General features: G+C 34.3%; 1 protein-coding gene across 7 annotated transcripts in view; it reads right to left on the reverse strand.

Annotated features, from left to right (window-relative positions):
* The window catches only part of LOC127859326 (CLIP-associating protein 1-like), a 117,197-nt gene that overhangs the window by 60,245 nt on the left and 44,075 nt on the right, over positions 1–12,877 (reverse strand). For all 7 annotated transcript variants that reach the window (XM_052396659.1, XM_052396658.1, XM_052396660.1 and 4 more), the window contains exons 10-14: positions 8,613–8,780; positions 4,641–4,682; positions 2,731–2,798; positions 2,295–2,387; positions 459–604 (exon numbers count right to left, since the gene is read on the reverse strand). In XM_052396659.1, the coding sequence (XP_052252619.1) occupies positions 459–604; positions 2,295–2,387; positions 2,731–2,798; positions 4,641–4,682; positions 8,613–8,780 (517 nt within the window). The remainder of the gene's footprint in view (positions 1–458; positions 605–2,294; positions 2,388–2,730; positions 2,799–4,640; positions 4,683–8,612; positions 8,781–12,877) is intronic.

Raw genomic sequence — 12,877 nt, forward strand, 5'->3', positions numbered from 1 at the left:
ACATAAAAACGTATATTACAAATTTGTTTGGAATGTAAATAAATCTTAATTGCTTTTCAAAGCCAATTTCACAATAACTTTTTTTAGTTAATGAACATTTTTTCTAGGTGTTTATTGGAAAATTTACAACTGTTTAATTGTGTTCTTAAGCAATGTTTTCAAAATTAAATCCATTAAAAAGACCAAATAAGCAGCTCTCTGTGAAAAAATGGTTTAATGCTTGTGCATAAAGTGTCGCTCCAGACTAGCCTGTGCAATGCACACTGGAAAATACGGGACAACACTTTCAGCTTTTAGTGTATTTTTAATTTTCAAAAGGCTCTTCTTAGCAAAAAATGCAGTCTGAAAGTGGAAGTGAAGTCACTGATAAGCCTTTGCGGACATGCACTTTACGCACATCCATGAAACCCCGTTTTCTTAGACCAAGGCACAAATGCACAATGAAGCAGGCAGCTTACGCAACAGAGATACAAGCTTCCCGCACGACTTGAGACCGAAGGTCCTTTATACAGTTCATAAAACATGGCTCCAGAACGCGCAGGAAAGGGTAGAAATCATCATATTCAGCTCCACCCGCTATCACTACACCTCGCACGGTCTTCAGCTGAAATGATACATTTACAAATCTGTGGCCAGTCCAGAAATGATTTCAATACTTTGATAGAGTGATAGTACCACTAGCGAATACAACATAACTGCGCTTTTCATGTAGGTTATGTTGCAATTGTTTATCGTATGACTCTCTATTAAGAATCTAAATATTGTTTAAACAAATGTATGCTTATTAACTGCGTCTCATTTGGTACTTTTTTTTAAATACATGAAATAATATCTGTTTGAAGTGTATTTTATAAAGCAAAATCGCAGAATTGAAAACCAAGAAGTGACACATGATCAAATTATAAAAAAAACAAGAAACCGTCGGAGACGGGTGATGCTCCCCAAAGTGTTTTTTGTCACAATATTGCACTATATATTCAGATAAAAGGAAACATCTTGAGGGCACAGAAGTTGGGGGGACAAGAATTTTTTTGTAGAAAGTTTCAAAAGGCCATAACTCTGTAAAAAATCATCCGACCAGAACCCGCTGATAATATGCACATCTCTTCTTGGTAGTGAAGCTTCCCATAAAGTTTCATTGAATTCCGGTCATTAGTTGCTGAGAAATAGCCCAGACAAAAATTGTGCAAGGACGGACACACGGACGGACAGACGAAGCGGTGACTATATGCTCCCCCCAAAATAAATTTTGGGGGAGCATAACAAGAGCTCCGCGGTTGGAGAAAAATATCCCCCCCCCCCCCAACAGGGCCTTAACACAGGCTTTTTTTTCAACAAAACTGACTATAAGAGTTAATCTTATCATGGTGACTTAACCACAAATATGTTTTTGTTGACACAGAATTATGCACTTCTGTTAAATCATTGTTATAGTAAATGGGTTGAGAACATTATAGTGTAATAACTAGGGGTCATCTACTGTCTAAGACCAATGCACATGTAAAATATCAAGCCAATCAGTCAGTTCCATGATGAGTTATTGATCGGAAATGTTTTTCACACTTATTGTGACAGTGACCTTGACCTTTTACCTACTGACCCCACTGTCAAATAGGATCATCTTCTGTCCAAGGACAATGCACATGTGAAGTATAAAGCTAATCGGTCAATTCACTGACAACTAATTGATCTGGAACGATTTTCACACTTATTGTGACAGTGATCTTGACCTAGTGACCCCAATTTCAATAGGGGTCATCTACTGTCCAGGCCAATGCACATGGGAAGTATCAAGCAAATAGGTCATTTTGTTCACAAGTTATTGATTGGAAACAATTTTCACACTTATTGCGACAGTGACCTTGACTTTTGACCTCATGGCCCCAATTTCAATATGGGTCATGTACTGTCCAAGGCTGGCGCACATATGAAGTATCAAGCCAATTGGTCAATTCGTTGACGAGTTATTGATCGGAAACTATTTTCACACTTATTGTGATATTGACCTTAACCTTTGACCTAGAGACCTCAATTTCAATCCGGCTCATCTTCTATCCAAGGCCAATGCACATGTGAAGCATCAAGCAAATCGGTGAATTTGTTGACGAGTAATTGATCGGAAAGGAACTGGTTGACAGACAGACCAACCAACAGACAGACCAACATCCAGCAAAGTAATATATTCCCTCTTCTTCGAAGGAGGGTTTAATTATCAAAGCTCAATACAGTACTTATTAAGGCATGATTCATTTCACATACTGATCCCAGCACAACAACTTTGAAATCAGACTTACAGCCTCAACCCGTTTCTCCCAAGCAACATTGGTGTCTGCAAGCTGGTCCCTGCATTTGTTCAGCTGGTCTGTCATGTCTCGCGCTGAGAAAATCTGAAACATTGCACAGTTCATTGAGTGCAATGACGAAGTTGGCAAATGGCTAAGGCCCCAGAGGAGCAAAGTCTTAGACAATGACAATGTAACACTTTAGTGTACGAGTCCAGATATGAGAAATATAATGTAGAGATCGGACAGTGCTTGGTTTGTGCTTTCATAATTTATGTTCGCAGTATTTAAGGACAGGTTTTTGCAAGTCATAAGATCAACTGCATTATAATCAAAATGCTTTTTTTTAATTATGTGTGTGTGCTGAGGCATACTGCATACATGTATATAAACGGTCAAGAGGGCTGATATACATTGGGATGCAAGTTTATATTTCTATATAACATACCTGTACTTTATTTACATCCTCAAAGGATCTCACAAAGAAATCCTCATCCACAGCTCCCGCAGTGGACCCTTAAACAATAAATATACAATAAAATAGTTTAATTAAATCGTTATCCATGAACTACTCAAGGTGGGGAAAACAACAGAATGTTGGCATTCCCCCAAGGAAAACAATGCAATAGACATGATTATATAAAATAGACAGAATACTGCATTATCAGTAGGTTAATTGAATCTCTTTTCTTGATAAAACTGAAATTAAGCAATTTAAAATTGGAAAAGAACACTACCAACTGACTGCAATACTAGTACATTTAAACTTAATAAAAGGTGTTCAGAAAGATTCTTGTATGCAAAGGCAATTAATATTCAGCATAAAGCTTAGAAGCTTACATGTTGGCAAAAGCTTTCGCTTAATGTGCAGAAATTGTAGGATATAATTGCTTCAGAGAAAACAAACAAACATGAAAGTGGCAGAACGTTGTTGTAAGTACAATGGACAACACTTGAGAAGCTTCTATTTGGGTAAAAACATTACTGTGCAAATAACAGGGACCTGATTTATTACAATATATTTGATGAACACATTTTTCTACACTGGATAACAATTATAGGGACGCACACAAATGGCAAACAGTAAGAGAACTGTGCTACAAACAAATTAGCTCGACTAACAAGAAAAAAGTGAAATAAACATAATCTTAATTCCCAGAAATTGTCCCATAAACAAATACCTTATTCTGTATGTTTACCAATATCCTCTCATGTAAAATAATAATTGGAAGAAACAGGTTCTGTTTCTGTGCAGCATAGACTGATACAAACTGTTTGGTCCAAGTTATTTAAAAACATCCACATACATTTAAAATAGTGTACACAATATGGGACTGCACATAACCACAGGCTACCAATGTACCTCACAACCACCTATACATCAACACCAGTTATCCAATTATTTGATATACTTCTTTTTCATTTATTTCCAACTATTCTTGTTTATTTTCTGAGAACAGATATCCCTTCCTAATGGCATTAAACACGTTTTTATAGGCGTTCAACTGAATTTGAACCTTAGGTGGTGTTGGTAGGTTATTAAAACATACATACTGCCTTACTTCTTTAATATTATTTTGTATAACAGTTATTTCTTATTTATAAGCTCCATTTTTGGTTATTTTATTGTATACACCTAAGCAAATAATACATGTAAATCTCTAATTTATAGTAGAACTGCTGACAAATGCAGCTGACTTTAAAATTCTTTGGATATATATATATATATATATATATATATATATATATATATATATATATATATATATATATATATATATATATATATATATATTACATGCCCATATTCTTAGATTGTGCCATTGTTTGTGAATAAATAACTTAATAAATTATTCTACATGTACCTTTGGTCCTCCTACCAAAGGTCTAAATGCTGTACAAGTAATAGCTACCAAACGCACAACAAGCCAAGCTCATTTTGAACCCCAACCATTAATATCTTTAGACATAACGATAATAACACTAAAAAAAGAAAATCTTATTGGCGTTCAAAAATGAATTGCTGGTTATAAACATTATGTAATGACAGATGAAATCTTAACATAAATGCAAACTCTTGAACATTAAATTATGACATATATATTTTATATTGAAAAATCATATAAAGCACATCAATATTTACACAGCAAAATAATTTGTATAATAAATTATCACAACTACACTAGTAAATACAATACTGTACACACAACTTAGATTCACAATTCATGTTTATTTTTTGGATTGATTAATCATGAACAATATAAATCATGGGTAGTCCCTAAAGCTGGCCCTGCAGTATGGTAGGGTAGTGTTTTTACTGTGCACTGCTGCATAGTGGGGCATGGTGTTTTAGTATACCTGCTGCCTCGGTTGATTTCCTCCGAAATGACAGTCGGGAAGCTGTTTTATAATTCACAGACATTAGCGGATTTATGTCATAGTTTCAAAATAGTGCCTTCACTTCAAGTTTAAACATTTTCAAAGTAAAAATAATTTATGTTGCAATAGCATTTAAAAAATAATAAGTTTCAGTTTCAATTTCATTTTACGTTGATGGCATATTGTTGACATTGACACAAACTATGATGTCATTTGGAAACTTACGGATGAAAAATGCCAATACCATTCGTGCAAAATATTGTCTTTATTGTGAATCTTGTTAATGAAAAAAGTGCCGTCATGATTATCAACATTTAAAAACACATACCGTAAATTTGCGGCCAAAAGTCGACCTAAAAACGCTCCCAAAATTGACTTTAAAAGTCATCTCGACTTATGGATGAGGTACTAAATAAAAATTAAAAAAAAACACATATTTCTGTGCCGTTTTTTTTAAAGTAATAAATCTCTGAAGCGGAGGAATGATGACTGTTTACGGTAAGGCCGACTCGTCTTTTACTTAAATGTCCGCCGATAACAAAATACTGCATGTTTACATTGGTTTTTAATTCATTAATCTTCGTTATAAGTCCAAATTAAAGCATGTAAAAATAACTTCGAAAATATTAAACATTTGTGACGTACGGTAAAGTGGCGAAATTTATACATAGCAATTTGTCTATTGATACATCGTCCGTTGTCTGCTAAGAACAATAGAAAATCGACTGCTGACACTTGTACCCATTTAAAGTTAATCCGTGTAAATACAAACTGTCAACAGATGCAGGTGTCTTTATGCCACCAATTATCGCTTCTCGGCCTTTTGACTAAGATCAGAGTGTAAAGTGTATTCTTTATTGCGTCACACCTAAAATAGTTATCCGTTAATGATATGCACAACGGTTCTGCTACAAACTACTTCTGACCAATCAAAATTAATTACTCTATCGTTGGATACGCCTTTAACCAATCGCTATTGTTCAACTTCACATGGTATATTTTTTGATTGGATGAAGGTGTGGTTTCGTTGATTTATTCACAACTGTCCCACAATTTATGCATAATTGTTTCGTAAATCAATAGATCTTATCTGAGTGATGATTTCATTCATTGTTTGATTATAATAATATTACGCACTCACCCTGGATTATTAAAAAGTGTAATTGGACACATTAAATACACAATTACTTTCGATTAGCTGCTTAGTATTATTAGATAAGACGTTTTTCCAGAATGCAGAAAATATTCCTCGGGTATCTCGTGATTTACGAATATGTATATAACAGTCGAATAGCGAGCGATGCGAGTGTTTGGTAAATTCACGTGTTTCATGCATAATGGCGAAAGCGTTTTTGATTATTTGAGAGCAAGTTACAATTATTTTGACCATATAATGCATTTCTGCGTTCAAGATTTTAACGAATTTTCACAACTATAGCACTAACACTTTAATACAAAAATATCTGCTCATCATATAAACGCTGAAAGTTATTACGTTAAATGGGAAACTAATTTTGATTTGTGAAATATATATTAAGTTCGAAATAATCAATGATATGTTATTATGATTTTTGAACAATAAAATATATTTTTCGTGATAATAAATAATTGAAACGTTGAATGTTTCGTTTTAAATATATCCTAGTCAATATAAATTGCCGCCTTAAGAGTCTTTTGATGATTTTTTCTTTGGCAGACTCTCAGATTTATTCTGAACGCGAATTATTTCAGCTAAATATATCCTTATTATTAATATCCCAAAAAATGTCAACTGCCAGTGCAAAAGCCCTCAGAACCATGACTAAAAGGTCACTTAAACATGTCTGAGATATTTAGGAAATTTACCCCCCGACTTATGGCAGAGTCAAGGCAAAAAACCAAGTTTTTCTAGCCACATTATACCCCTCGACTTATGGCCGAGGTAGACTTATGGCCGCAAATGTACGGTACACAGTAAATTCATCTGGAAACGAAACACAGGTCATGGAATCAGATTATCCAATTATAATACACCGTTTACATGAAAGCGAAAGAAGTTATAATTTTAATTGGAAGAAAAAACATAAAATTGTCTGTTTCAATGTGTTAAAACCTTAACCAACCTCCAATAAAAAACACTGTATGGCTCAAACAGAAAAGACGTTACAGGCAACAAAACATTTGTTTAGAAAAAAAATCCAGTTGAATGGTGTATACAAAAACAAAAACCTTTGAAAACTTGATATGTTATTATCATTAAAGCCATACAGTGTTTGGAAGGTTTATCTCAACAAGTTCTGCTCTTTTACTAAGTTAAATCTACTTATCACTCAACAGAAATCAATCCAAGAAGCCATAGAATACCTACATCTTATATAGGGGACTGTGAATGGTACAGTAATAACAGAAATGAAATTAACCTTCGGTAATTCAATAATTCGGCAATTGACTTTTTTTAAATTGTGAACAATAAATAATGAATGTAGAGAATAATATTGAAGAGTTTAAAACAATTATGAGAGTACTGCTTTATTTTCAAGACTTTACTACAACTTTTTTGAAAAATGACCTAAGATTGAATCATTATATAACAAGAGCACCGCATAATGGGAGACACGCTCGGCTTCGAAAGCTTGTCAAGATTTTTTTTTTTTTTTTGAGGTCACAGTGACCTTGACCTAGTGACTCAACCACAGATGTGTTTGTCAGAAACACAATGCCCCCTACTGCACCGCATTGAAATAAAATTTCTATTTAACATTTTGGCAGGTATAGAAATCATCTCCCTTTAAAGGTTATTACTTCCCTTCAATTTTGTCCAATCCAACCAATGGGGGGGGGGGGGGGGGGGGGGGTGGGGGGTCTCACAGTCAATTATGACCATGTCAGACATCACTGACAACCAAGGCCTGTGGTTTAAAAGAGATCATAACCAGAGATGATCATGTATCTATGGACATAATTCCACGGGTATGTAATGCACATCAAAGAAATTATAATTATATCATTTAAAAAAAAATAATTGAAAAATCAATCATTTGCGTTATAAATAATCAAAATAATAAATCTGTACAGTAACTTTGAAAAGAACTTCAATTCTTGGTGAGAAAATATATAATATGAGATTTATAATTATATTAATTACTTCCCTTGAAAATAATTGTCTGTAACAAATCTCTATTTATAGTAGCAAGTAATTAAAAGCCAATACCGTGACGGTAGATTCACCACTCAAAATGTGCAGCTCCATGAGATACACATGCATGCCAAATATATAAAGTGGCTATGTTCAATGTTGAATAATTTTCTCCCTTTTTAAAGCTTATTACTTCCCTTAAATCTGTATTTTTACCATAGATCGTAAAGGATGACCTTGACCTTTTACCACAATGTGTTTGTCAGAAACACAATGCCGCCTACTGCGCCGCTTTGATTTATTTAACAAAAATATATACGTGGGCAGGTCAGATAACTGTGTCCATTTAAAGCTTATAACTTCACTTGACTTTGTTTTTTCGACCCTAGACCTTGAAGGATGATGTTCACCTTGAAATTTTACCACTTAAAATGTGCAGCTCCATGAGATACACGCCAAATGCCAAATATCAAGTTGCTATCTTCAATATTAAAAAAGTTATGGCCAATGTTAAGGTTTTAGCACGACGCCTACGGCGGACGTCGGACAGCGAGCTGGCTATGACTATAGCTCGGGTTTTCTCCGAAAACAGCCTTGCTAAAAATCAGATACCCAACTTTAAATCAACAAAACATATTTTTAAAGACAATACCAACACTGTTTATATTGTTTATAATTACAAAAAACACAAAAGAAAAAAATCTGGTTGAGGTATTACATAGTTTCATCTGGAAATCTGATGTGAAAATATATAAATTGATAATCAATGTTTTACACTAAGTATAATTATACTACTATCTTTATAACACCCTTTCTGTTGATGGACAGCTCATTACCTGTTGTGGATGCAGACTTAGTGAGTGCCACACCGCTATTCCTACCCAGAGACCCTGTGGAAGTAACTGAACTGGCCGAGCTAGGCGCTCGCTTGCTCTTCAGCACCTTTGTGGAACTGGGGCGCGCAAAGTCCATCTCGTCCTCCGCACGCTCAACCCGTCCAGGGCCTGCCAATAGACAAACAGACCAAATTTGAGCCTCGTTCTGGGAAAACCGGGCTTAATGCATGTGCCAAAAGTGTCATCCAAGATTAACAAGTAACAGACAAACAGACCTATTTTATGATTGACTGATTTTAACAGGAATTCTGTTAACTTGGCTTATAATATGAATTGACTACTAGGCAAACTGGGCTATATGCATGTGCCAAAAGTGTTGTCCCAGATTAGCCTGTGACGTCTGCACAGGCTAATCAGGAATGCCACTTTACACCTTAACTGGATTTTCGCTTAAATATATTTCCTTTATAAGACAAATTCCATAATATGGAAAAGTGTCGTCCCTTTTTCGCCTGTGCGGTCTGCTTACATACACTTTACACAAATGCATTAAGCCCAGTTTTCACAGATCGAAGCTCATTTATAGATGGCTGATTAACAAATTGTGTAGCAGTAGAGTTATGGTATAAATTGCAGTATCCAAGTAACCAGTTTGAAAATTGTACTTAATTAAAAGCAGGGCACTAGAAATTATTTTTCATAAAATGCAAGCACTATGCCTTGAGAAATTCATTGGCTGAACATTGTTTTTTGTGAGTGTTATTTAAATACCAGAGATACAGTTGCAAAATACTATCCAAAAACGTAGAACGTAAGGATAGTGGGATTACTGTTGACCCCACTTATTATTCAAAATGAACTGTTTATTTACACGATGGAATGCAAAATAGAAATTTGAAATGGTAGCATATTTTGTTTAATACAGATGGCCATGTAAATATACACAACAAAGCATACTGAGCAAATATTCCTCCTATGTACAATCCAAGACCTGCAAATATTCACACCTCACACTTGACAAAGGAAAATACATTCAGTCTACAGTTATCTGCAAACAAGGAATGCTTGATCAGTGTACTTAATCTCAGGATACATAGATAGGGACTCCACACTGGGTTTAATCTATCTAATTTATTGTGATGAATGGCCTACTGTTTGCTGATACATGGTATATAATCCATTCATTTGCATCTTTTTTTGTTTCTCATAGGTTCCACTCATATAGCAACACAACTCATGTTTTGTTAAAAAGCTTATCTGCACAATCAACATATTCAAAATGAAAGTTTCAAACAAAGCTTTTTTAAATGCACCATACAAACCAACAATGCAATCTGTATTTGTATACCTCATGTGACTTTCCCATATTAAATTACCATACACCTAGCATGCTTTTATTGTCACCCTTGCATATAGCTAAAAATAGAACCATGGAAAAACCAAAATTGAACAGATGTGAAACTTCAAGTTGACTAAGTGTCTGAAAGGGCTTACTTTCATCCTTAGTTTTTTGCGAATATAAACCCAGCAAATATAGATAAGCATTCACAATTCTGTATTCTATTCAGAAAACAATCAGTATATAATTATGTTTAATTTCACGCAAACCGTGTAAACTTGAAAAATGCTGTTTTTGAAATTGCTATGTCTGGTCAGAATTATTTGTCAACATGTATTTCTTCTTCAACATGCATCTGACTTCCATACTTGTAACCATTTAAGACAATTTGAAAAATTGTTCTAGGTACTAAACAACAAACTTATGAGGCAGAATTTTATATCTCAGAGGATCTGTTGTAAGGATGCCTATCCAGTGCAAATATGTCACCACAGAGTAACTTTCAGAACAGACGAATATTTCTTTAATTAATTGTTTGAAATATACAATTAACACTGTTAATCATCAGTATATTAATCCATTCTGGGCAGATCCATAAGTTCTGTATTTCGTACCCCTAGTTTATAACTGATTCAAACTAATGCTGTGTATATTCTTATTAGCGATCATATTGTCAATATGACACATCTATACATATCTGAACACGTTATGCTGGTATTGAAAAGTATAAAAGGCTGAATCTGCATTATTATAATCATTGATATACAAAGGTACTGCCTGTTTATTCAGTATACTAAAATATACAAAAGAATGCAAAGATAGTTTCAAAAAATTAAAAATTACATTCGAACATTTAATGCTGAGTTATTTTTTTTTAATATTCAAAATATGTAAGATCCACTCTCAGCAGCACACCAGCAATATGAAGTGACATTATTCACACACAACCATCTGGCACAGTATAACATTGGTTTTATGATGACTCATCTGGCGAAACATACATTTTGAATATCAACATTTCTAAACAGTATAACATGATCAACCATTTAATTATGACATAATATAGTATACACCAGCTTCTATAAGTTTCTACATTAAATATTTTTAGCTGAAAACTATCAAAACAGTACCTTTTGAAAAAAATCAACTTCCAGACACGGTAAAACACTGAGGTAAATGCACAGTCTGTTTTTTGTTACATAATCCTGATTCAAATATAAAATTAAAATCCTTATAAGAAATTAAAATTCATGAACACTTTTGTCACCAGCTATCAAGTATCAGGTTATCAGCTATTATAACTATCAGAAGACAACCAAGATATTGACAGTGCATGCTGCAGATGATTAAACCAAGCTTTAAAGTGATGTGTTTACATTTGACAAAGAAAACAACCTACAAAGAACAACACAACCAATATCAGATAGCAATTACAGATCAGCAACATTTGACAGGTCTCAGCTAAACCTTTGACAGCTTTTATTACTCCTCTTATCACCTTTGGAAATCCGCATAGCTAATCATCTAGAACGCATATTTGGCAAGACATTCACTGAAAGTAATTTAATTATGCATGTGTCTGTGCACACAAAAACAAGAAGAAACTTGATAACCATAAAAAATATATAGGCAATCAACTTATAAAATATATAGGCAATCAACTTATAAAATATATAGGCAATCAACTTATAAAATCAAGGGTATTGTGATTGTGTTGTTAACATGACAGAGTTGCTTTAACGGCTGGATTGCAGACATGCAAAGAAAGGAAGATTTAATTTTAGAATATCTTTATATTTACCCATCAACATCATGCTATAGCCAAATGATAATATCTAGCTGCAGGGCATTTCAATTCAACAATTATGTGCGATTACTATACAAGTTAGTAATGATATCCGGTACTGAATGTCAATTTGTCAAATTGTACTCAGCATCTAGACAGAAGGACAAAGTAATGTAAAACGGAATGTTCAACCTACATGCATGTTTCATTATTCTAAACATGCCAGATTCACATAGAAGTTAAAGAGGACTTCACAAAAATTAACAAACATGGAACTATTATTATATTTTAATTTTGGAACAAGAGCTGTTTCCATAGGATGACATATGCCCCGGAAAAACGCTTTGATAGAAGTTATGAGCATTTTTTGAAACCTAAACAAAGATTTCGAAACCTAAACGTGGACCCAAAAATTTGTGTGTGCATGGAAAGGCCTTGTCCATATACACATGCATACCAAATGTGAAGGTTACATCTGAAGGGACATGCAAGTTATGAGCATTTTCGAAACCTAAATGCGGACCTTAAGTTAAAGGTCAAAGGGGTCAAAATTTGTGTGCGTATGGAAAGGCCTTGTCCATATACACATGCATACTAAATATGAAGGTTACATCTAAAGAGACATACAAGTTATGAGCATATTTCGAATCCTAAACTCAGATTTCGAAACCTAAACGCGGACCCCAAGTTCAAGGTCAAGGTCAAAGGGGTGAAAATTTGTGTGCCTATGGAAAGGCCTTGTCCATGTACACATGCATACTAAATATGAAGGTTACATCTGAAGCGACATGGAAGTTATGAGCATTTGTCGAAACCTAAACGCAATGTGTGACGTAAAGACAGACAGACAGATGTACAGACGGACAGTCCGATCATTATATGCCCTCCTTCGAGGGCATAAAAACATACAAAGGACCATAATTCTGCCCAAACAGATCACAGCAAAATGTCTACTCCTTACAATCATTTACTCATGAAGGTCATTCAACAGTGACATAAAGCCCAATCGAACCTGTAGTTACAAAGGAGTTGAAAACGCAAAATATGGGGACTATATATTCTATATTTGTAAAACAGACAAGGGCATTAATTTTTCTTTAACTTGTTCAAGCAAAAAAGTCATATCTTTAAGATCTGCAC

The sequence above is a fragment of the Dreissena polymorpha genome, chromosome 15 (genome assembly GCF_020536995.1).
Source record: "Dreissena polymorpha isolate Duluth1 chromosome 15, UMN_Dpol_1.0, whole genome shotgun sequence".
Taxonomy (NCBI): Eukaryota; Metazoa; Mollusca; class Bivalvia; order Myida; family Dreissenidae; genus Dreissena; species Dreissena polymorpha.